We start from the raw sequence: 26075 nt of genomic DNA, 5'->3' as shown, positions 1-26075 counted from the left end.
CTTTGAAGGCCATTCATCATCTCTAAGTCTTCTTTTAATTTCTAAGTCTTCTTCCTCTTCTATGTCTCCTAAAATGCCATGCCTCTCTCTGTTCAGAGGTACTGGCCTTACCTGCAAAGCTGCTTTTGTTCCATTCACAGAATTGATTTTGTTGACATCTACAAGTATTTACTTCTTAAATGGGCCCTATTTTTGAAAACCTGAAATTGTTAAACCTCCTTTATTACTCTTTTAAAATAGATAATATCATTCTTACTGCTAAAACTTAATTCTCTACAACTGTTGCTTAAAATATTCTTCTATGTTCTTCTGCCTTTTTGTTTCTACAGTAACTGTGACAATATATATATACAGATTACATATATTTTCAGTGGTCTTTTGTCTCTAACATAATAGAAATGAAATTTCACATATTAAATATATGAGTCTGAATTAAACTAAACTCTAACATCTGAACTGCTCTTTCTTTTCCTTTCTCTGGGTTCCTTTTGATTAATTGCCTGATAATATGAATGGTGAGTGTCTTTTCAAATAATGTCATTTATATGTGTTACCATGTGGAAGGAAATAATGTTTTAATTCTCAAATTACTGATATTTCTGTAAGGAATGAAAATTACATATTACAAACTGAAGCGGTTTTCTAAAAGGCAAGAGTTTGGGTTTGTTTTTGTTTGTTTGTTTGTTTTAAGACATCAAAATCCTTAAGATCAAAAGAAATCTTTATGGTAACTAACATGCTTAAGTAAAATATGTGTTCATTAAAAGTTATAGTCAGGAAATACAGGCTTCCAGTTATGGAATGAAACATCACAGGAATGAAAGGCATAGCATAGGGAATATAGTCCACGGTATTGTCATAACGTTTCGTGGTGACGGATGGTAGCTACGCTGGCAGTGTGCCTAGTGTAACATAGAGAGTTACCTAATCACTGTGCTGAACACCTGAAACTAATGTAACATTGTGTCTCAACTGTACTCAAAAAAGAAGTTATAGTCAGCTCTTCCACTAGAGGAATTGGCCTCAGTTTATCATTTTTATTATTTATATTTACATAGGCAATAAAATAAAAAATTACATAGGCAATAAAATAAAATAGGCAACAAACTGTAGTTTGCATTTAATATTTATGAACTGGAATTATAAATTTCTTTTTAGACCAGTCCTTCATTCTTATGTTCAGTCTTAGTTTTGACTAATATTAAAGTTATTTAGGAGCAATTCCAATTTTATTTTTCTACCATTAACATACTTTGAAGTGTCAGAGCATATCAGTGCTCAATATCCTTGATCTCCTTCACCCCCATCCCATCCCCAGTTCTAAGAGTTACAGGGTAAGACTTAATTTTCTTGTTTTAAATAGGTACACTTCACTTTATTTCCTTTATAGTAAACAATTTTAAGCATTTGCAGCTCTCGATAGCATTAGTGGGTGAGGTTGTGGTATTGAGATTTTTCCTTCTTTTTGCGGAGAGCTGTTATCCAAAAGGAAGAGAAACAATGAAATGTTGAGCCATTTTATTATGACAATTTGATATTCAAAATGGAATGATTAGGCCCTTTCTATTGCAGTAAAGTCATATAAAACTGATTTAAAGTTTCAAAGTGCCTACTGAGTTCAATTAACACTCTTTGGAACAAAAATCCATGCTGTTTTTTTCCCAACAGGCTGGAAAGTTAAAAGATGGTGCTCGTTCTGTTACTAGAACGATTCAGAATAACTTCTTTGACAGCTCCAAGCAAGAGGCCATAGATGTTTTACTGCTGGGAAATACTCTTAATAGTGATTTAGCTGACAAAGCTCGAGCACTTTTAACTACAGGAAGTTTGCGTGGTATGCATACTTACTTTATATTTTGATTACTTTATGTTATTTATATCCCTTCCAGAAGTCCAAGAAATAAATGTTAATTTATTTACATGAATATTTTTTAGATTGAGTTGACTACAATAGTTTTGGGGAAAATTTCTATCCAAGTAGTTTTTAAAAATTGCCTTCTCTAAAGAGGCTGAGCTCTTTTGGAATGTTTTTTATCATCAGTGGTATTACTGAGCTCTGAAATGAGGCTCATGCATGTTTTCTTTTATAGATATGATTGAGGGGGTAAATGGTTTAAGTATTGCTAACTTTGTATAAGGCAGGATTTCATAGAATATTCAACTACTACCTTTAATAGAATGTTCAGTAATCTAATTATATAAGAAAACAAATGATTAATTGAGAAAAAAAAGTACCTTTATTGGTTATTTTGCTAATTACTAACCCCAGATTTCTATAACTTGGTCTTACTATTGTTCGAACAAACATTAAATCATAATAATTTAAAATATTGCTAAATAAATAAATAAGATCTTAAAAAAAATAAATAAAATAAAATATTGCTTACTATAGGACACTTTAATATTTGACATAAATATATGGTTTTCAGGGTAGCTTTTTATCTTTTACTGAGTCTTATTAAAATCAAAAGAATTCGAGCTCATGTCATTGAATATGTATTTAGTATCATGGGAAAACCCAATATTCATTATAGAACTTAATGAATTAACTTCCTTAATTCCATGCTTTTTTTTTCATCTTAACTTTTAAATACTCTGAACATTTTTACTTCTTCTGTTATCCCCACACCAAACCTTTCAGTTTTCCCTGTGTGTGTAAGAGAAATTGTTCCTCATCAAATAATGCACTCTTGGATAACTACTTGGTCTAATAGGTCATCAAGGATTCTTTCAGAATTCTGTGTGGCGCTGGGGGTAGTTGATTACCGTTAGCCTCTCAGAGATATGTTAACTAAGCTGGGGAGCTGAGACCCTACTAAGGTTCTAGAAAACAAAGTCTGATCTTAGCTACTGCTTTTAACTTCAGGCTTTCTTCCTGGCTCCCAGTGGTGGAGACTTGGCTGATTTGCATCTTACCACTTCTTTCCCCCTGTGCCTACTTTGATATGGAGGCATTACTAAGCAACAGTTGAAAGTAAGCAGTTGAAGGAAAGAAGTGAGGTAGCTAAGAATTCCCAAACTTGATCATCACTTTTTTTAATTTCCCTGCACATTTTCTTCTGTGTCGAATAAGCCTAAAAAGATGTATAGTCAGTTCTGCGATACTGCGTGTTCTGAGAATGGGAATTTGTTCCAACATGGATGCTCTATGAGGGAACATTTGGGGCATAATGTCTGTTCTCCGTTAGTTTACGCGTGGTTTCACCCAGCAGAACGTAGACAGGTAGAAAGAAATACACAAAACATACACTTAGGCATATACTTCAAACCTCTCTCTACCTCAGTTCCCCAGGTATGGAACCCTGGAGTTGCCAATCCACCCCCTAGAATTGCCAATCCATGTATGACATCTGATTCCTCAAAAACTTACTACTAATTACCTACTGTGGACTGTAAGCCTTACTGATAACATAAACAGTTGATTAACACATTTTTTTTGTATGTTATATGTCTTGCATACTGTATTCTTACAATAAAGTAAGCTGGGAAAAAGAAAATATTAAGAAAATCACAAGGAAGAGAACATACATTTATGGTACTGTATTTAATGAAAAAAATTCCCATGTTGAGTGGACCGGTGCAGTTCAGACCCGTGTGTTCAAGGGTCACCTTACTCACAAGCTGCAGCCCTCCTGTCGCCCACGTTGACAAGCAAACTTTAGGTCTTTGTCAACATGAAATGCCATATTTAAGGAGTATTCATACCTTTCAAGCTATTTAATGATATAAAACTATACTACTGATTTTAATAGGTTTCCATCTTTTTTGGCATGTCACTCACTGTTGAAGGTTTTGAGTGTTGTGCCCTAAGCTCATTTTCCCCCTAAGCTCTGTGGCTGTGGGAATTTGTACAGTTTTGCACCACATGCTGATTTGGGGGGAATGTATGTGTTTTGTTATAATTGAACTGGTTGTACTTATCAGCTGAGTCTGAGAAAGAATACTAAAAGGCATATATTAGGGTAGTATCTTTCATGTGTTTAATATCCTCTAGCTCCTCAGGCTTTCAGACCCACAATCTCCCCGTGTGCGCGTGCACACACACAAAGCCACACACACGGGAGCAGTCTGAAAAGCAGGCCGAGGACCTCCTGATTATGAAACTCTGGACATCGCTGAGTCACTGTAGGATTTTTCTTAGATGCTAAGGGTTTGCCTCAGATATTGTCATTTTTTTTAATCTTTTAATCTTTGGTGTCCTATAGCCATCAGAAAAAATAAAGTCATCAAATCGAATTAAAAGAAAAAAGTGAGGCCATCTTAGAATGTATTGTCGTAACACTCTAGATTTTAATTGTAACTTGTTGTTTTACTAATGATTCTTTGTTTTCTTCTTGATGCATCCATAGTTTCTGAACAGACATTACAGTCAGGTACAGTATAGAAAACCAATCTGTAAATGAAAGCAAATTTTTCTTTATTTTTCTGAAGTTGATATTGTAAATAAATAAAGCCATATAAATGGGAATTTCCTCTTATTTTGCCCTCAGATTCTAACAGGATAAATGGATATCTTGTTTTAATCTGAGAAGAAAAATTTCAAGGTCGAGAAAACCAAGTACCTCGTTTAGAAGGAAATATGTCTTCCTATAGCAAATGCTTAAATTAAATGTAGCTCATCTAGTTTTAATTTCATTTTTATATTTCATTGAACAAACATTGTGTTCTTCCTTATACTCTTAATAAGCTAATGGGAAAACTCCAGACGAGACTATTTGGGGTTAATTTCAGAGTACTGTCTGTGATATTGATGACTACTTTGCAGCGTTTCTCATATATAATAATTGAAAAAAGCATAGGCTTATTTTCTCATACCGTGGAGGAAATATTTTCTGTAACCAGAAGACCTGCACTAAAATGTGATCTGAATTCTTTTAAAAAGCATGAAGATTGCTACCAAAGTTAGAGGAATTAAGTGATTAGGACCGTTTCCTGTTCCTATCAATCTCATGCCTGCCTTTTCTGGACAAGGTTTATGAACTTGTCCTTAAACATGAATCTGTGGCAGAAGGAACAAGAAAGGCTAAACGCTTGCCAGAAATTTAGCAGAAAAAGACATCATTTCTTCCCTTCACTTAAGATTTGGTACCACTGAAAATTTGTTTTGCTTAGTCACTGTTCAGAATGTTTTGAGAAATTATTGGTTATTTTTGTGAGAAGAATGGAAGAAGAGAGCACTTGAATATATTTTTGAGTTATGTAATGAAATCCATTTTCTGAAATGATATGGCATTTAGGAATGGACATCTGTTTGAACACAGACTCATTTCTTTCTGCACATTAAGGTGCCAACCAGTTAAGAATAAACTAGAAAATTTTTAAAATGTTTTATTCCATGTATAAACGGATTTGACTTTATTAGTTCACACAACATGGCAACATGTTTTCACACAATTCATTATTTGTCTTGCTGAGTATCTTAAGCTGCTGAATCATTACAGAACTTGTGTTTTGATATAGAATAGATCACAGAGGCACTCTTCATAATGATAACAACAATGGTAATGTTATAGATCATGGCATAGAGAATGATTCTCTAGGTAGGGCCAGATTTCAGTGAACCACACCAACAGACTGGAACAAATCATCTGTTTCCATTACCACCCAACACCTTCTACAAGTAATCAGATCAAATAGCAAGAGGGCTAGAAATCTGCACTTCTATCCCTGGGAACAGTGGGGGTGAGCTTATATCTACAGCAGCTCCCTCGGGAGAGTCACTGGTCAAACTGTTTTCATTATAACGCTAAGATGTTATTTGCCTTTTTCACTGTCATTCATTCTCTCAGGAGTCTGCTATATCTTAGTATCATAAAATAATTAATTATAATAATAAAATAAAATCATGTGGTAAAAGGTGAGAATCATTGTGATTTCCTTTTCCTCTTACCAATTGCCAATTAAGTGTTCATTCTCTGTTTTTAGATTGAGGTCTGTTAAGGTTCTAGCTACTTTAAATGCCGAGAATTTAATTTGATCAAACTGAAGTGTGATTTAGAAGGAAGAGAGATGGTAGTCAAAAAATATGCAGGAAAGAGATTGAGAATCCAAATGTATTGAACATTCATTTAACAATGATTTACTGAGCACTTTCTATGGCACTCTTCTAGTGACTGGAGATACTACAGTAAACGAAACAGACCAACCTTTCTGCCCTCGTGGAACTTCCACTCTTGATAGGGGAGACAGATAGTTACAGCGTAAATAAATAAAACTCAGTTTGTAAATGTGATTAATGCTATAGAGAGAAATAAAACAAGGAAGGGATGCGGAAGGTTAGGGACAGAGTGCAAATTCTAATAAGATGGTCAGGAAAAGCCTCACTGGAACTTAGAGACCCAAAGGAGTCAAGGGGAAGAATGTTGCAGGCAGTGGAAACAGGTGCAGAGGCCTTATGGGTAGAAGCAGGCTGGCCTCTTACTGAAACAGCAGGGAGTCAGTGGCTGAGCAGGGAGCCAATAGGGAAGAGGTAGCCAGTGAGGGCAGGATGGCAATGCGGGTTGTTTAGGGTTGTGATTTCCTTTTCCTCTTACCAATTGCCAATTAAGTGTTCATTCTGTAGGCCATTGTTAAGGACTTTGGTTACTACTCCCAGTGAGATGGGAAGAATTTTGTAGTGACTTCAATCTCTGAAGTCTCATTAGTATACATAATTTGTGTTTTTGTCAGGGAGCCATTTTTCATCAAGCCACCTGTCAGTAGCTAGAATCTTAAATGTAAATGTTCTTAGATGTTTTTGTTTGGAAATAAGAAATAAGATTTATATTTTTACCAGCCTTTAAATGAGAGATAGATGAAAATCAATGGCTATATTCCTAAAAATGTAGAGTCTCTAGTTTCATACAGTGTAAAACAATCTACTACTTCATTGAAACGGAACTTTTCTGCATGTTTTACATTGTTGCAATAAACCTGTAATAGCATTTTTACTGTGACTATTGTAGTAAATGTCAAATTAAAAAAAAAATCGTGTCGGTTACTGGCATCGTGCTGGGCTCTGCATGTGTCTTATGCTTGTTCGTGCTTATGATGATAATGGTACTTCCCATCCATCTTTTCTCAGATAGAAAAATCAATTTCTAAAAGTGGTTTAATGCAGCTAAGATTCTGTTATGTGTTCTTTTTGATTAGCATCTTCCAAAGTACTCAAGAGCATGTGTGAGAATTTCTACAAGTATTCAAAGCCCAAGAAGATCCGAGTGTGTGTCGGAACCTGGAACGTGAATGGTGGGAAGCAGTTTCGTAGCATAGCTTTTAAGAATCAGACACTCACCGACTGGCTTCTTGATGCACCCAAGTTAGCTGGCATCCAGGAGTTTCAAGGTCTGCTTTTTATAATATGGATTCACTTACTAAATCCTCACTGTGATTTATTAATCTATAAAACAAATGTAAAGCACCATAATATGCGTTACTCTATAAAAGAAACTTGGATTTTTAAGTGTGAAGGCCAAACCTTTAAGGGTAACCACGCATATAAGAAAAACTGGTTCTTAATCTTTTAAACGGACACAAAGCAAGCTTATTTGTAATTGATGATTTTTTAAACCTAGTATGTTCCATTTTTTTCAAATCTAGTTAGCTGTTTAGTTACTAAGGTAAGTATTTGGGGTAGATTATGAAAAATCTTACAAAACTGGTTGCGACATTTGTTGGCACTTTATAACTTAACAGTACTGATTTTATCCTTGGAAAAACTTGGTTGTCATTAATAGCCCAAACCAATCACTGAGCTGAGGATGCTTTTTTAGATTTTTTATTAGAATCCTGAATTTGAGGCTGCCTTCTTTTTTTAAAAGTCACTTCAAATTCCTTTTTCAAATGGTACACAGCCAGCAAGTAATATGTATAAGGCGAGGTGCATAGGAAGAAATGTGAGATACAGGTTTTCCTGTTTGTAGTTATTTGCAATCAGTTACATCTCAAACCCTGAGGTTTTCCCCCCGGACATCTATTAAAATGCCCTTTTCACTTACACTGAACCTAATTTGACATTGTAGTTGCCGTCATAGTTATAATAATAAAATAACAGCTAACACCACAATTCTGTAAGTACTGTACATTATTCCCCGTAACAGACCTACTGCATAGACACTCTTATTATTCTAATTTCACAGATAAAGAAACCAAGACACAGCAGGGGAGGTGACCTGCCCAAGGGTGGTTACTAATGGCAAAACCAGAATTTGAATTCTGGCGATTTGGTTCTGGCGTCATTGTGCCACCCCACAGTTTATGTAAATTTGGGGGCAAGTTGTTTAGGTTCTCCACAGCCTCAGGATCTTGTCTGCAACTAAAGGACAAAAATAATCTTGTCTTATAAAGTATGTGGTAAATGAGATGAGGCATGTATAATCCTTGCACATAATAGCAGTCAATAAAGAGTTTTATTTGTTTCCTTTCCCAGTTCATACTATTTATAGGCCCTTTCTAGCTACTTACCTTCATTTCTGAATATTTGGGCCACCCAAGTACCCCTGGGCTGCTTATCTCAGGTAGCTCCTGTTCTCTCGTCTTCCTTGTCTGTTGGGAGAGTGCTAATGGCTGAAACAGGGGGTACATCTTAACACCCGGATCGCCATTAATTTTCTTGGATTCTTCTACCAAGGAAATAGTAAAAAGGTCAAGCCTCTAGTTTTCATATTTGATTGTGAAAAATCCCTCCTATTATCTCTAATTTGAGCTGATTTCTCAGCCTCTTTGTGCCTTTTCTGAAGAATCCCTTCCCCATTTTTTGTTCACTTCAGCCTTTGAGAAGTGGCTTGTTTAGAGAAACACTATGGTGCCCATAGTGCAGATTTTAGCAAGAATTCCTTCAAAATGATTTCTGGAAGGACTTAAGGATCTTTAAGAATAACAGTCTTAAAGAAGCAAACTTAGGAAGCCTGAATAGAATATAAATTTAAAGTAATTTTGTCCCATTCATTGTTTTTGCCTATAATTGGAATTTGGTTACACATAAAACACAAAAAATGGAATTTTATGAGGTTTGGTGGTCTTAGTTGTGCTGGATTTTTGGGGGGGGTGCCATTTGATTAAGGCTACCTTTTAAAAGTTCGTTTTGGTTGCTTAATTGTAGATAAAAGAAGTAAGCCAACTGATATATTTGCAATTGGTTTTGAAGAAATGGTTGAGTTGAATGCTGGAAACATTGTGAATGCAAGGTAAGTCAATGAGGTAATTGTCTAGTTGAGGGACATGGAAGGCAGATAACTAAGTAGTTCTTACAAAGATAGATTGGGGTAATATAGCTAAAGGTTTTTTTTTTTTTTTTTTTTAAAGATTTATTTATTTATTTAAGGGGCAGGGAGGGGCAGAGGGAAACAGAGAGAATCTTAAACAGACTCTGCACTGAGCACGGAGCCAGATGTGGGGCTCCATCTCGCGACCCTGAGATCATGACCTGGGCCAAAACTGAGAGGCATCGCTTAACCAACTGTGCCACCCAGGTGCCCTCTTGCAAATCTTTTAAAATCTGACTTTTTTTTAAAGATTTTCAGAATAGGGGCGCCTGGGTGGCTCAGTGGGTTAAGCCTCTGCCTTCAGCTCAGGTCATGATCTCAGAGTCCTGGGATCGAGCCCCACATCAGGCTCTCTGTTCGGCATGGAGTCTGCTTCCCCCACTCTCTCTTTGCCTGCCTCTCTGCCTACTTGTGGTCTTTCTCTCTCTGTCTCTGTCAAACAAATAAATAAAATCTTTAAAAAAAAAAAATCCTTTAAAAAAAATAAAAAAAATAAAAATAAAAGATTTTCAGAATAAAAATAGGCATTTTTTTTTCTCAGCTGAAGTGATATTGCAGGCTCAGTTCTCAACCTGCACTAAAGCAAATACTGCAGTAAACATAGTCAAATGAATTTTTTGGCTTCCCGATGCATTTAAGTTTACACTATACTGTACTCTTCTAAGTGTGCGATGGCATTATGTGTAACCAACAACATACACACCTGAATTAAAAAATATTTCTTTGCTAAAAAATGCTTATCATCATCTGAGCTTTCTGCTAGTCTTAATCTTTGACCACAGGTCACCATAACAAATACAGTAAAAATGAAAAAGTTTGAAATTTCGTGAGAATTATCAAAATGTGACACAGAGACAGGAAGTAAGCAAACGCTGTTGGAAAAATGGCACTGATGGGCCTCCTTGACACAGGGTTGCCGCAGACCTTCAATTTGTAGAAAACACAATAGCTGGGAAGCACAATAAAGCAAGTCACAGTAAGACAAGGTGTGCTTGTATGTAGCGTGGTAGAAGTGGAATGGAAAATAAAGACAGGTAAAGGGGCTTGGGCATGTGGAGTTGGGGGGGATGCAGTTTAAATAGAATGATCAGGTAGGGTTCACTGGGCCTGAGAAGCGAGCTGGATAAAGAGATGAAAGCCGTCATTCTCTTCTCAGAACGCAAGTTGTAGTGGTAGGATTATGGTAGGTAGTAGAAGAGAATCCATGTGCTGGTATGTGTTTTGGAGGTGGTATGGTGGTGTTAGATTAGATAAATGGGCGTGAGGTCATATTCTGGCTTTCCGCTTATCGTGTGTGGCCTGGAACTCTGAGAACACACTTTTTTGCTCCCTTTAGAGGTTCTTGGGGGTGCTTTAGAGGTTCAAGCTTATTAATCTGAAAATCTATAAAGACCCAGGCATTTATGCTACCTTCTTTATATGAACTGTGTTTCAGGCTAATGGAATAGTTGAGAAAAGTTCTTTAGAGAAGAGTTCTAACTTCGGACAGTGCCTGTGGAATGCTGCAGTTACAAAATCAAAGCCGTGCAGCCCCTCATGAAGTAATGGCAGTGACCAGTAGATGTGAAGACTCTAGCGGGATTAACGGGGACCTTTTCATTGTAAAGAGTTGATCTGATTGTCAGAGTGTGCACAGCAGATCTGCTGTAACAGCATAGAGGTTCAGTGCTGCCTGCTTTGATGCAAGGGGGACTGCACTAGCCATGAGGTTATTTTTGCCAAAACAAATAAATTTGAATGGGTTTCTTAAGCTTCTATGTTAACCAGTTTAAAGCAAATGCAAGAGTTAGAGGGACAAGTCAAAATCCTGTGAAGACACATCAGTCAAATCCAGGCTGTCAAACATTTTACTGACAAATGGCCCAACTTCTTAAAAAATAAAATAGCATTAGAAAGGGGATGGAGTGGCGAGGGTTGAGAGACTATTAAAGATTCAAGAGCTATAACAATGTGTGGACCCTATTTGGACCCTGTTTTATTTTAGTCTTTTTTGGATTTTATTGATTTGAGAGTGAGTGAGTGAGCGAGCAGGGAAAGGGGCAGAGGGTGGGGGAGAGAATCTCAAGCAGACTCCACACTGAGCATAGAGCCTGATGTGGGGCTCGAGATCATGACCCGAGCCAAAACCAAGAGTCATTTGCTTAACCAACTAAGCCACCCAGGGGCCCCCCGGACCTTATTTTAAAGAAACCAACTGTGGGGGCGCCTAGGTGGCTCGGTGGGTTAAAGCCTCTGCCTTCAGCTCAGGTCATGATCCCAGGGTCCTGGGATCGAGCCCCGCATTGGGCTCTCTGCTCGGCAGGGGGCCTGCTTCCTCCTCTCTCTGCCTGCTTCTCTGCCTACTTGTGATCTTGGTCTGTCAAATAAATAAATAAAAATCTTAAGAAAAAAGAAACCAACTCTGAGGGGCGCCTGGGTGGCTCAGTCGTTAAGCGTCTGCCTTTGGCTTGGGTCACAGTCCCAGAGTCCTGGGATTGAGCTTCACATCAGACTCCTTACTCAGCGGGGAACCTGCTTCTCCTTCTCCCTCTGCCTACTTGTGCTCTCTCTATCTCTCTGTCAAGTAAATAAATTAAAAAACAAAACAAAACTCTGAGAAGACATTTTTTAGATAATTAGGAAAATTTAAATGTGAACTGAGTATTAGATGGTATTAAGGAATTGTGTGATAAGGGCATTGTGATTATATAAAAATAAAACTGTCTATTGCATTAGATGATGCATTCTAAAGTACATATGAGCGAATGGCATTTGTTTTATATTTGGTTTAATATATTCACACACTCACACACACACACATAAGTGAGGGGAGATGAAAGAAAAAAGATTGGCAAAATGTTGATAACTGTTGAAGCTACCTTAGGTAATAGGTTTATGGTGCTTTCTCTTAGGGTTCTCTCTTTTTTGTGCATGTTTAAAATTTTCCATGGGAAGTTTTTAAAAGACATTCATTATAGTACAGAAAAATAAGAGAGGGGACGGAGTTTCTGGAAGCATGTACTCCTCTGTTCTAATGAGTACTAAAGTGTAACTGGAGCTCACTCAGATGGTGAGCACTCGTTTAGTCAGGACGCTCAGGTTTCCTCCGTAAAGGAGTTCTGCACTTTGAAGTATGGTATTCTTTTGGCCAAAAATTTTTTTTAAGATTTTATTTATTTATTTGACAGAGAGAGAGAGATCACAAGTATGCAGAGAGGCAGGCAGAGAAGGGGGGGGGAAGGCTCCCCACTGAGCAGAGAGCCCAATGTGGGGCTCGATCCCGGCACCCTGAGATCATAACCCAAGCCGAAGGCAGAGGCTTAACCCACTGAACTACCCAGGCGCCCCAGGGTTTTCTTTTTAAAAGCAACAGAAAACCAGCCTACAGCAAGATTTCCGTCAGTGTGGATTTCATGACTGTTTGGTAGTCTTACGAAATTTGGGTATAGAAAGATGTCATTGACAATTGCCTTGTAAAGTAGGCTGTATTGTCAGTGTCTTTTAGAAGATTCCCTCTGTCATATTTTCTGCCAGCACAACGAACCAGAAGCTGTGGGCCGTGGAGCTGCAGAAGACCATCAGCAGAGACAACAAGTATGTGCTGCTGGCCTCGGAGCAGTTGGTGGGCGTCTGCCTGTTTGTTTTTATCAGACCACAACATGCTCCTTTCATCAGGTCAGTAAACAGCATCTCCAGAGGCTCCTTCCGACCACCGCGTGACAAGGAAAAGACCTGGCATGTTCGTTGCTTCAGAGAAAACACTTACTCCTGCATCTTGGTTTCCAGTGTGTTTTTGATAAAGAGTCACTAAGAGTTTTACCATACTGTTGCATAGCCTTGTCCTCAAACTGTAGTTTTATCTTTCTGTCGTAGACATTCCTAATTTCTGACATGCACAGAACTCTTGGTAGCTCCCCTCTTTGATTTAGAGTCTTCTGTTTTGAAGGGATGTCGCGGTTGATACTGTGAAGACTGGAATGGGAGGCGCCACTGGAAATAAGGGAGCAGTCGCGATACGAATGCTATTCCATACGACAAGCCTCTGCTTCGTCTGTAGCCACTTTGCTGCAGGACAATCACAAGTCAAAGAAAGAAACGAAGATTTTGTAGAAATAGCACGGAAGTTGAGTTTTCCGATGGTAAGCTCTTACTGTTTGTCCTTGAAGATGAAGCTTTGAAATGTGTACTTTAATTTACCCCAAATTCTGTCAGTTTTTGAAAACATACGGTAGTTCCTAGGAACATCACCAGTGTTCACCTAAATTGAAGTTTCATGTGTTATTAGTCTTGGGTCACATAAATAGGGCCTGGCCAGGGGAAGGCGAGCATATCTGAGGCAAAGAAATAGTTGTAAAACATTTTTCAGATTGACTGTTGAGAATCTAAAATCCCTTCTCCTTGCCTTCAGGGAAGGATGCTGTTTTCCCATGACTACGTATTTTGGTGTGGTGATTTCAACTACCGCATTGATCTGCCTAATGAAGAAGTTAAAGAGCTGATAAGACAGCAAAATTGGGATTCTCTGATAGCAGGAGATCAGCTTATCAATCAAAAAAATGCTGGTCAGGTATATACATATTTAAGATACTTGCATTGAGGAGAAGGGGAATCTTTTGTTATGAGACCTGCTTTCCTTTTTTTCTTTTCTTGAATCTCTTAGAGTGTCTCTCTCTCTCTTTCTTTCTTTCTTTCTTTCTTTCTTTCTTTCTTTCTTTCTTTTTTTTGAGATGGGGAGAGAAGGCTGGGGCAGGGGAGGGGCATCAGAGAACAGAGGGAAAGGGAGAGAGAAAATCCCAAGCAGGCTCCATACCCAGTATGGAGCATTATGGCAGGGCTCAATCTCATGACCCTGAGATCATAACCTGAGCCAAAATCAAGAGTCAGGTGCTTAACCAACTGAGCCACCCAGGCTCTTGGAGTCTCTTTATACTTAAAATACATGTCTCTAACATATACAGAATTACCTTTTCTTAAAAAAATTTAAAAAAAAAAAGAAAAAATTAATTAATTTTTATTAATTAATATTTTATTAATTAATAATTCCCAGGAGGAAAAATATATTAAGGTCTCTGTAAGATTCACCTTCAAGTGGAAGAGTATACATTTTTTGTTCTTTCTTTTTCAAAAATAGTGAATTTGGAATCTTAGTCTTCAGAGCCCCTGTTTTTTGGCTTTAAGACCCTGTGGTAATCTGCTTTATTTATTCTTTTGTTTCTTATATCATCTGTCTTTCTAAAACTTATTTTTTAAAACTTACAACCACAAAATTTTGGAAGGTTAAAATAATTTTTTTTTTTTTTTTTTTTTTTTTTAAGTAAGAGGTAACTGAGGACGCTTGATATGCTGCCTTCATGATCATCCGACTTAGGTCTTATTTCCTCATTTGAGAATTAGATGTCAGACTATAGGATTTCTAAAATCCATTATAGTTGTAAGTGTCTGTTAAAGCTCAAAGGTCTGGTAGAATTCCCTTCTTCATGTTTTTCACTTTGTATCATCAAAGGTCAAACAAGTGGCATGAACAGTTATTTTTTCTCAACAGTTATTTTTTCTCAACCTTTGTGCCATTCAGTAAAAAGTATTCATCTGATGGACACAAATTTTGTGTGAATCTCTAGCATATAATAGACATTTAATGAATGGCTTGTCTGAATGAAAACAGAACCTTCTCTTTTTTTTTTTTCCGAATAACTGATTTTATATATGTTTGTTTTAGATTTTTAGAGGATTTTTAGAAGGAAAAGTAACCTTTGCTCCGACATACAAATATGACTTGTTTTCGGACGACTATGACACCAGTGAAAAGTGCCGCACCCCTGCCTGGACAGACCGTGTCCTCTGGAGAAGAAGGAAGTGGCCTTTTGATAGATCAGGTTGGGACATGGACTTCTTCATTTAAATGAGCTAATGCAAATTTTATGAGGAAGAAGAGAATGATGTAAATTCAAGGGAGGAGGGCTGCTTTTTTCAACCCAGGTTTTCTAGAATAGAAGAAATAAAAAACAATTTAAAAAATATTCTCAGATTTGCTTACAATAATTTAATTTTTTAGTCTATTTTCTTTCAGTGACATAATTTCACATAGAGAGAAGCAAGGAAACATTTTTACGAAATTTTTATGAGAATTTCAGTGGTTAAAATAGGTGGAGTGCTGATGAAGGTTTTTAATTTGAATAACTAATCTGGCTTGGAAATACTATGAATGGCTACTTGTCCATTGAATTACTTATGAAACACTATGTAGTCACAGGTCTTTCAGTAATCTCAGAAGTAAAGCCTTAATTTTGACTAAGTAAAGCATGAAATGATAATTTAACCAAAATTCCCCGCTAACTTAAAGGCATTTAGGCTTCCTGCTGCTGTACAGGTGTAGCGACATCCCAGCCTCAGGCAGATGAAGCCAGTAAAGCAGAGAAGCTCGCCCCTGGCTGCCCATGATCTGTCTTGCTCATGTGGCTTCTCTTTGTGTGTGTGTGTGTGTGTGTGTGTGTGTGTGTGTGTTTTATTCTGACTACAGCTGAAGATCTAGATCTTCTCAATGCTAGTTTTCAAGATGGAAGCAAAATCCTCTACACCTGGACTCCGGGCACTTTGCTGCACTACGGAAGAGCCGAGCTGAAGACCTCTGACCATAGGTTTAAACAGTCTTGGTATTTCTAATGGTGCTTGAAATTTATTTGAAATACACCCCTTCTTAAACATTTCTAACACATCCATCTTCCTTTATGCCTTAAGGCCTGTCGTTGCCCTGATTGATATAGATATATTTGAAGTTGAAGCCGAAGAGAGGCAAAACATTTATAAAGAAGTAATTGCAGTTCAGGGTCCACCAGATGGTACAGTATTGGTCTCAATCAAAAGTTCTGTCCCAGAAAACAATTTTTTCGATGATGCTTTGATTGATGAGCTTCTGCAGCAGTTTACAAATTTTGGAGAAGTTATACTGATAAGGTGAGTAGAATATTTCACGTCCAAAAGCAGCTCATGACTCCTGAATATTTTCTATATTAGAAATTACCTTGTTATTGTTTGAATAGCGTATGAATACAGTTGGCGCTTGAATAATGGGGGAGTTAGGGACACTGATCATCCCCTACAGTTGAAAATCCACTTAGAAGTTTTGGCTCCCCCGAAACTACTAATAGCCTGCTGTGGACTGGACGCTTTACCAATGATGTCAACAGTCAATTAACAGATTTTATATGTCATATGTCTCATATACTTAAAATAAGGTAGAAGAAAAAAAATGTTACTGAAATCGTAAGGAAGAGAAGAGACATGTACGGTACTGTATCAGGAAAAATCCACAGTAAGCGGACACCTGCAGTTCAAATCTGTGTTGTTCAAGGGTCAACTGTAGTTTTATTTCCAAACTATAGGAAGATCGTACTATAGAAATGTTATTCAAAGAGGTCATAGGTTTTGAAACTGAATTCTCGTTAGAAAGTTTGAAGTTAAATAATAAAACTTTATGTGAACAATTGATGACAGAGATACGTGCACATTTAGATGTGGTATCTTAAACTTCCCATACATTCTACTATATAACAAAGCCCCATGGTAAAATGAAGCTGCAATCACTGTTTCATTTTTATAAGGAGAGCTCGGAGTAGACTAGAGTGACTTTTCCTCCCTCAGTTTAAGAAATTTCATGTTTTAAGTACATTTAATTTTCCAACTAATGGAGAAGCAGCACCACCAGATGAACAGCCAGGAGTCATCCATTTCAGTCTTGGTTTTTGTCATTGACTTAACCATCTGCCTTTTGTGAAAGCCGATGCTTCTTTCCTTGTTTAAAAAAAAAATGTTCTCTTCCAAGTGTACAGCAGTTTTGAGAGACTGAATGACATGTATGTGTTTGAATTTCATAGGGAAGAGGTTTGATTCCTTTCGGTGCTTTTCATCTCATTTAGGTACATTTTATAGCTTTTTGGTAGATAGATCTCTGTACTAGATGCTGTGGTAGAGCAGAGGAAAATTGAAGACTCGATTCCTACTTATCATCTAGTTGGGAAGATGAGAATTGTGTAATGGCTTCCCTAGATCCTAAACAGTATTCCACAGACTGAAGATGGTGCGCTCTCTGTAGAGTGAGAAGCAGGCCCAAGAAACCTAGAGTCCTTTCACAAAGCAAATGAGCAACCAGAGAAGAAATTGCATTTATATATCCCTCAAATCTTTTAACAAAGATCCACCCCAAAGCTTTCAAATAAAACATTTCTAAACTCCTAAGGTACTAGAAAGTACATAGTGAAATCTCCAGGTTTCCAGGTGACAGTAAGCTTTGCCAAGCACAGAAAGCCAAACTACCAGGAGCACAGTGTGGGCAGCATAGTGGCAGACAAGTGTCCTCATGAGCAAATGTAGATTATGACACTGGGCTAGAGAGAATCCAAAGTGTACATTAGGGATGAAAGTCTCTGATACAGGAAAACAACCTATCTTTATGACCCGGTCTTGAAGAAATTTGGTATTAAATGGGAGCCAAAAACATTCCCCACAGTGCTTGACATCGTTTGAAAAAGTATTGGTAGGTGCCTGGGTAGCTTAGTCGGTTGGGCGACAGGACAGCCTTTGGCTCAGATCAGGTCCCATATCAGGCTCTTTGCTCAGCAAGGAATCTGCTTCTCCTCTGCCCCGCACCCCGCTCTTGTGTGCGCTGTCTCTCTCTCTCTCTCTTTCTCTCTCTCAAATAAATAAAATCTTAAAAAAAAAAAAAAAAGAAAAAGTATTGGTAACAAACCAAGGTATTATTCTTTTTTTTTTTTTTAAGATTTTATTTATTTATTTGTCAGAGAGAGAGAGAGAGAGAGAGAGCAAGAGTGAGCACAAGCAGATAGAGTGGCAGGCAGAGGCAGAGGGAGAAGCAGGCTCCCTGCCGAGCAAGGAGCCCGTATGTGGGACTCGATCCCAGGACTCTGGGATCATGACCCAAGCTGAAGGCAGCCGCCCAACCAACTGAGCCACCCAGGCGTCCCCCAAGGTATTATTCTAACATTATAAAACTATGGGTTGTCTCCATACATGGAATATTCTAGTTGTTATACCTGCAGACAGCCAGGTTAGAATAGACAGACAATGGAAGTAAACAAAGAGAGGACTGCTGTCACCAGCGAAGCTAAACTGACCACTGCCTTTTGGTCTGGAATAATACAACTGTTAAGGAGTGACCGAAGTCTATTTGTAGACTTTATTTGTAAATAAGAGATTTATAAAATTATTATTAATAAAATTTATTTATTAAATAAAAATTGTAGACTTTATTTGTAAATAAGAGATTCCCTGGAAATGTAAACGGAACAAATGTAGATACTTCTTTTAGTTGGGGGAAAAATCTAGAAGCTTTTGCCCTAGTGGGCAAAGATAGGAAGAGAATACAGCCTCTTTTTCTTGATATCCATAAGCCACGCTTTTGAATCCTAGGTTAAGTGTGTGTGTGTGTACATGTACATGTTTTCCCCTTTGAAAAATGTGCAAGGATTTCTGATCTTGATTTATATAATTGGAAGTAGTTCAATGTGTAAAATTGTTCTGTAAGTAAGACAGGTAATGTTTTTGTTTTCCTCTTTTTTTAATGATAACAATATTACGTATCAGTGATCATCTTATTCAGAACTTGTTCTAAAGTCCTTTTAATTTTTTTCCTTTTGGGGTTTCTTATTTCAAAATTACAAACAGAATCACTGAAGTCGCAAGAGAGTAGATGGCTGTTAGTAATAAAGAAAATAAAGTATAAAGTAAAGTACCTTGGGGCCAACCAGATATATATATTCTAATGAAAACTCCCTATCTTATTTCTTGGTCAAAGAAAATTTGCTTCAGGGAAGTCTTTGAGACCATGAAAATACATAGTTCTGGACTGCAGGGCCTGGAGACTCGGATTCTAGCCCTGTAACTCATTATCCTTAGAAGGTCACTTTGAACAAGCCACTTATAACCTCTGGCCCTTTTTTTCCTTGTCAGTGAAATGAAGGATTAGATTAGCAGGGATCACAAATGGAGGTCCACAGGTCTGACTGCTTTTTTAGCATAGTATTTGAAAGAAATTTGAATTTGAAGCTTTCTGAGGAAGAGTGCCCTCTCCAGGTCACCAGTGGCCCTACTGCTCTCCCTGTTTTTTTTTTTTTTTTTTGTTTTGATTTGTTTTGTTTTTTTTTTTGTTTTTTACTTCCTGGCCTCTATAGGCCCTTGTTAATAGTCATTGGGCTAGTCGTTGGGCTAGTTATATATAAGATATTGACTAATTTTTATGTTTTATTTTCCTCTTTCTTGAAGGTTTGTAGAAGATAAAATGTGGGTTACATTTTTGGAGGGAAGCTCTGCCTTGAGTGTTCTGAACCTAAATGGTAAAGAGGTAAGGCAGCATTTGTAGATTCGAAACCATTTTGAAATAAGGTATCCAAATATTATGTTGTTATAGACAGGCTGCAAGATTATCTAAATGTATTTCCAGTGCAGGACTATATGGTATGCTTTATTATTTATTATTTAGAATAGGTTTCTAACCAGCTAGGAATTATTTTGGTCCTCCCTAAAGATACTAACCATTGGTAACAGACTAAGAAGAAAACATGTTTATCACCTAACTAGATTTTTATTACATGGAAACTTTATTAATTGGGATAGATATTGTGGGTCATTCGTGGTAGGAAAGATTTATATCAGAGGAGGAAAATGCTTTATTTACAACTAAACAAGGGAGCAAGGTACTCTTTATTCTTAGGAACTGCTTTTATTGGCTTGGATCATGGTACCCAGATACTTCTTTCAGGGGTAGATAAAATAATTCCCAAAGATAACAAATTCATCCCACTGAAATATTTTAGAAAGTTTTAGTTAGTGGAGGTATTCCCAACCTGTGACTTACAATGTTATTGATGGAGGAAATTTACATCAACAGCCTGGAATAGTTTTACTTCTATAAAGTGCTATGTCTGTCTATTTTTTTCTGAATGCTTTGGACTGATCCTAAATTACTAAGTATATGGTCACTAGAAGGAAGGACCAAAATCCAGACCTAATTTCTCCAACAGTGGGCACCTCATAAAGTCTTCCCTGAGATTGCTTTTCTGTCACATTACTTCAGTTTCCTTGGAGTAAAAGGACAGTTGCCACACATACATTGCTTTTGAAATAGGTTTTATATGCTTGTTTTCCCTGAATGAAATAGTAATACACTCAAGTAAAAGTAAATCATGAAATACAGAAAAGTATAAAGAAAAATAATGAATACTATATAATAATAATATATAATACTATATAATAATAATAATCCAACCATTACAAAATAATTTCTCTTAACCTTCATAGATGCATGTGTATTAAAACCAATAGGATTATACATACAGTTGTGTACATAGTAACACAAGCAGGATATACATGTATACATATGCACATGCACAGACGCAAATAAGATTGTGTTGTAAATGCTATTTTCTCACTACCTCTTCACTTGAGATGGTATCATGGACATTTTTCTGTATGAGGAAGTATGTTTTTAAGGTCTGCATTAATTTCATTACGTGGATAGATACGTAAATTTATTTAACAAACCCTTATTAATAACTAGATTCTAAATTTAATTATTAAAACCAACATTCCAGGAAAGTCCTCTATATGCTCTAATTTTGTGTGCTTGTCCTGTTTATTCCTGACCTTAGGATAAATTTCTAGATGTAAATTTGCTGTGTGAGAGAATGTAGGCATATTACAGTTTGCTGCTTGTTGTCGAGGTGCTCTTCGGAAAGTATGGGTCTAATTGTGTTATGCCTCAGATTACCTAATGTCGACATCCTAATCAGTATTGGGTAATTTGTAACTTGGACAACCTGAAAAACCGGAAGTGGTATGTCACTTCTGTTAGGATTTTCATTGCTGGTTATCTTAATGTATTGGTCATTGGTACTTTCTAAACTAGCTGCATATGCCCTCAGCCTATTTTTCCCGGAGTATTTACTCATCTTCTGAAGCAGCCTTGGTGTAAAGTTCAGGCCCTTTGCATTTGGGCTGCAGATATTCCTACCTGTCGATCTTGTGACTTCGTTGTATCTTAACTGTATGGAAACTGCTGATTTTTAAATTTAATTTTAGCTTTAGTTTCTTTAAAGCATGTCTTCATCCCATGAGGATATAAATATTTAAGAGCAACTCTCAACTTGGCGGTAGCTTACTCCCTTGCTGAGAATTTCTTTTGTCTTTCTCTGATAGTTTAATTTTCCTTGTTTACAGTTTTTCCTCTCCTTTTCAGCCTTGTCCCTCACCCTCAAGTCTAGTTATCTGTATTAGGCTCTTAGAAAATACCCACTCTTAGCACCCTAAAAATATTTTGAAAATGCTATAAAAATTATGTTTATGGAAAGTATATAATAAGTGTAATTTGTCCTTCTCAAAGTTAGACATTTCCAAACCTCTATTCTGTTGCCTTTGTTAATAATACTATTTCAGCCCCAAATCTTCTAGGACGTAGATCCTTAAGAGCTCTTGCATTCCAGGGAAGGAGCTGGGGAAAGCAGATAGTTGAAGTGGGGCAAACCTAAAGGATGACCTTCTTGAGCATGTTCTTTTTTTTTTTTTTTTTTAAGATATTATTTATTTATTCGAGAGAGAGAACATAAGCAGGGGAAGTGGGGGAGGGAGAAGCAGGCTTCCCGTAGAGCAGGGGGCTCGATGTGGGGCTTGACGTGGTGCTCGATGTGGGGCTTAATCCCAGGACCATGGGATTATGACCTGAGCCGAAGGCAGACATTTAACGACAGAGCCACCCAGACGCCCCTTGAGCGTGTTCTTTAAAGACCCATGAAGCCTGTTGCCAAGTTCTGAAATGGAATTGATTTAGTCTGATAAACAAGCAAAGGATTATTAGTGTCTTAGGACACTGACTTCAAAGCTCAGCATGGGCACTAAATGACTGTAAGGGCACCTGGTTGCCTCAGTGGGTTAAGCCTCTGCCTTCAACTCTGGTCATGGTCTTAGGGTCCTGAGATCGAGCCCCGTGTTGGTCTCTCTGTTCATAGGGAGCCTGCTTCCCCCTCTCTCTCTGCCTGCCTCTCTGCTTGCTTGTGATCTCTTTCTCTCTGTCAAATAAATCTTAAAAAAAAAAAAAAAAAAATGACTGTACTGGGGCTCCTGGGTGGCTCAGTCCTTAAGCGTCTGCCTTCAGCTCAGGTCATGATCCCAGGGTCCTGGGATCGAGCCTGCATCCGGCTCCCTGCTCAGCGGAAAGCCTGCTTCTGTCTCTTCCACTCTGCCTGCTTATGTTCCCTCTCTCACTGTGTCTCTCTCTGTCAAATAAATAAAATCTTTAAAAAAAAAAAGATTGTACCATTCTGGCCAGCAGCTTTCAGTGTCTCCATCCCGTGCCTTCAAGGAATTCTCATGTCGGCAGCACATTGAGCCGAGCAGGATCTGTACCCACAAAGGGGCCAGCTGTCTTCACAGCATGTTGGGCACAGCCACACAGCTCCTTTGGAAATACCAGAAAAGTTCACTTATTTTATATACTCCAGAAGCTCTTTAAAGGAAGGACGTTGAAACTGTGTAGGAGAGAGCTTAGGTTTTAGAAAGCAAGTTTGTTACATGGCATGGATTTTAAAAGACCCTGTCTTTCTAGTGCACAATCTCTGTTTGACCAAGGAGTCTTGTGGCTGTCTGCTAGTTTTTTGAAACTGTTTTTTGAATATGTCAGCAGGACAGTGTGACTTAATTATAATGTGTTTGGCTGTTGTAGATTATACTTTGGTCTAAAAGCTGCTCACGTTTATAGGAAAGGCAGAATGCCAAGTCGTCTCTTCTGTAATTGTTCCATGTAGGACCAATTACTTAATCTGTGGATCAGAATCAAAGGAAGTATCAAATTATGTGGCACAATTTTCAGTGAATTTCCATCTGGCCAGGGAAAGACACTGGCTACAGCAAAAGAAACCTAATCTGTGTGCACTCCAGAAGAGAAGACCTTAGATTGAGCAACATGGGCTTTTAAAGGGAAAATCAGCAATGTTTAAGCTACTTAAAAATTCAGTATGTGTGAGGCAGTACGTGTTGAATTGAGTCTAGCTGAATTAAGCCTAAACTTACTGCATAGTGTAACTAACATAGTGTAACAAAGCAGTTTCTTCATTCCAAGATAATTTTCATGCTAATGAATTTTTATTTTCCATCTCTTTTAATCAACTAGTTATTGGGTCGGACTATAACTATTACCTTAAAAAGTCCAGACTGGATCAAAAATTTGGAGGAAGAAATGAGTTTAGAGAAAATAAATGTTGCCTTGCCATCATCGACAAGCTCCACCCTGCTTGGAGAAGATGCGGAGGTCACAGCAGATTTCGATATGGAAGGTTTGTTTATGGAACACATGTACTTCTGTGCTTCTAGATAAATGTCCTTTCCCATCAGCACTTAGTCTCCAGGTTTTTCCATCTCTGTGTTCTTGTAACACAGAGAACAGAATTAGATTTTGTTTTGCATTACATTGTCTGTTTTGCCTGTACCTGGACTTCAGGTAGCAAATGTATTTGCCATTCTTCCATTTAAAGTCAGAGCTTTACAAGTGTGAGTTTATGTCCCTCTGTGCTCAGAGCATGAATTGATAATTCTGCTGTGTAGTTTGGTCCCACTAGTTGTGGTTAAGCTAGAAAAGTAGAAGTTCAAAGTGGGTGTTCTAACAACAGAATGGCATTCAGAGTTTTTACTACAAAAGAAGATACATTTCAAAGCAATTTTGAAAAGATTCTCGAGGACAATAGGAACACATGTATTTGAATGGACCCATATAAATGTGGCCATTTCAGATTTCGCATGTAGTTCCTAGTTATCTGGATAATAATTTCCTTAAATGTCATCAAGACATGCCGGCGCTTTCTCATGCCGTGTGCTGTGTTACTCAGGCATATTTCCCATGACAGCGCATCCCTTAGCTTATAAAATGAGCATATATCATACTGTGAGGCCATGCACATTCCACAGAACACATTTAAGAGTTGAGCGTTGTACAGGACATCTCCAGCTTTCATGTTTCTCTGTTCATTCCTTGACTTAGTCCATATATTTCTGTCCTACCTTGTATGTGCCAGGTGCACACTGGGTGCTGAAAATGCAACAGATGTCTGACTTGTCTTTCCAGAATTCCTAACTTGGCAGTGTTACCAGTGAGCTGGCAGTGACAGGTGACAGAGATACAGTCATGAATGGCACTGCAGTAGTTCACGGGACGGGACGGTGGCCTACCTCGGATTTGAGAAGTAGGGCAAGTTTCCCAGAGAGCTTGAAATTTGAACTGAGAGTCTGAAGTGGCTGGGTGCAAATCAGATAAGGGAAGGTGGAGAGGGTGAGCCAGGAAGAAGGAAGGTGCAGGGACCGAAGAGGAAAAAGGCTCCAACCTCTTCCGTAAGCATGCTCATGAGGGAGTAAAAGAGAGGAAAGAAATCAAGCAGGGGAGCCGTGTGGGGTAGAAGATGAATTTGGTTTGGCTCATGTCTAGCTGAGGTATCTTTGGAGCACCCGGGCTCACATGTAGGCTGCGGGTGCGTGAGGCGGGTACTCTGCAGAGCGCTCTGGGCCCACAGGACAGCTCTAATGGCAGCTCAAGTCACAGGTTTGCACTAGTTTGGCCAGAAGGACTGTATAAGGATGGGAGAAAACTGGTCCTGGGAATGAACAGAGAAACCCAGATTTTAAAGACAGGCAGAAGGCAGCTGCTCACAAAAGGAAATTAAAAAGAAACAACTAGCACTGTCCAAGAGGCAAGAGGTGGGCCTAAAAAACCAAAGAAAGAAATGGTAACAAGGAAGGCACAGTGAGTGGAGTCCTGTGTCTCAGACGGATGAGGAGACATGGGGACAACTTGCCCTTTGGGTGTAATAACAGTGACGGAGGCTGTTGGTCACACTCATGAGAGGACTTGTGGTGCAGCGAGGAAGCCAGATGGTGGTAAATTGAGGTGTGGCTAGAAGGTGCAGAAGTGGAGAGTGTCTACAGACTCTTTAAAGAAGCTAAGCTGGGGGCCGGGGAGTGGGAGGGGGGGTTGCGCCACGCTGTTCTCGAAATGAGAAAGGCTTGGGAGTGCTTCGTGCCATGGGAAGGGCTGATGATGTTGGGGACCAGCTGGGCAGAAGGGGTGATAGAGCAGGTCCCTGAGAAAACTAGGTGGGCTGAGCCACAAAGACCTGAGTGCGGCCGTGGGGTTAGACTCCGGCTTGGTTGCAGGTCGTTGCACGGGGGACGGGGGTCCCATCTCAAGACTTCTCTTTCCTTTGAGAAGTGTTCAAAGTTGAGGTTATCTGCAGGAGTAGGGCAACCCACAGCGTCAGGAGAGTTGAGAAGTTTCCAGATAAAGCTCCTTAGAAGGAGTTGGGGGGCGGGGGGGGGAGCGGCAGAGAGCCAGTCATGAAATTACCAGGCAGCTTTGGGGTCCCAGAGGAGGCTGAAAATTGCAAATTTAATGCGACCACAATGGCCAGCACCATGGGATTCTCTCCAGTGGCAGCCCTGGTGCCGTGATGGAACTGATGTGGGTGGGACAGAAGAATGTGCCACGGGGGTGGCCGAGCTGAAGCGCCACTGAAGCCGAAGACAGATTCCGAGAAGCAGAATGGCACAGGGGCTAAAAGGAGAGGGATCAAAGGCCTGGATCCTGATAAAGTCTCAAGAGGGAAGAGTCACTGCGGGAGAGAACTGAAAGGCTGGGAGCTAGGGTTGGAGTAATATGTCAGAGCTAGTGCACCTGGGAGGGCTGTGTGTGTTTGAGTGGAAGAGGGTGTAAGGACAAGACCAAGGGTTTTCAGTTGTTGATGTGTCTTCTACATGGATTTTGATGTCACCCAGAGAGATGGTAGGACGCGACTATCATCCTGCTCT

General features: G+C 38.6%; 1 protein-coding gene across 3 annotated transcripts in view; it reads left to right on the top strand.

The window, feature by feature from the left end:
- The window catches only part of LOC111155704 (synaptojanin 1), an 87379-nt gene that overhangs the window by 42947 nt on the left and 18357 nt on the right, over nucleotides 1–26075 (top strand). Inside the window, exons 12-23 of one of the 3 annotated variants that reach the window (XM_022516019.1) lie at nucleotides 1678–1834; nucleotides 4350–4373; nucleotides 7132–7323; nucleotides 9080–9164; nucleotides 12756–12896; nucleotides 13168–13360; nucleotides 13630–13788; nucleotides 14938–15094; nucleotides 15739–15856; nucleotides 15957–16172; nucleotides 19497–19575; nucleotides 23395–23557. In XM_022516019.1, the coding sequence (XP_022371727.1) occupies nucleotides 1678–1834; nucleotides 4350–4373; nucleotides 7132–7323; nucleotides 9080–9164; nucleotides 12756–12896; nucleotides 13168–13360; nucleotides 13630–13788; nucleotides 14938–15094; nucleotides 15739–15856; nucleotides 15957–16172; nucleotides 19497–19575; nucleotides 23395–23557 (1684 nt within the window). Of the gene's footprint in view, nucleotides 1–1668; nucleotides 1835–4349; nucleotides 4374–7131; nucleotides 7324–9079; nucleotides 9165–12755; nucleotides 12897–13167; nucleotides 13361–13629; nucleotides 13789–14937; nucleotides 15095–15738; nucleotides 15857–15956; nucleotides 16173–19496; nucleotides 19576–23394; nucleotides 23558–26075 lie in introns of all 3 variants that reach the window. The other 2 variants (XM_022516018.1, XM_022516020.1) reach the window with 2 other exon arrangements.

The sequence above is a fragment of the Enhydra lutris genome, unplaced genomic scaffold, assembly GCF_002288905.1.
Source record: "Enhydra lutris kenyoni isolate GAN:26980312 unplaced genomic scaffold, ASM228890v2 scaffoldscaffold43, whole genome shotgun sequence".
In the NCBI taxonomy this organism is placed as follows: domain Eukaryota; kingdom Metazoa; phylum Chordata; class Mammalia; order Carnivora; family Mustelidae; genus Enhydra; species Enhydra lutris.
This window is presented reverse-complemented; position numbering and strand designations above follow the sequence as displayed.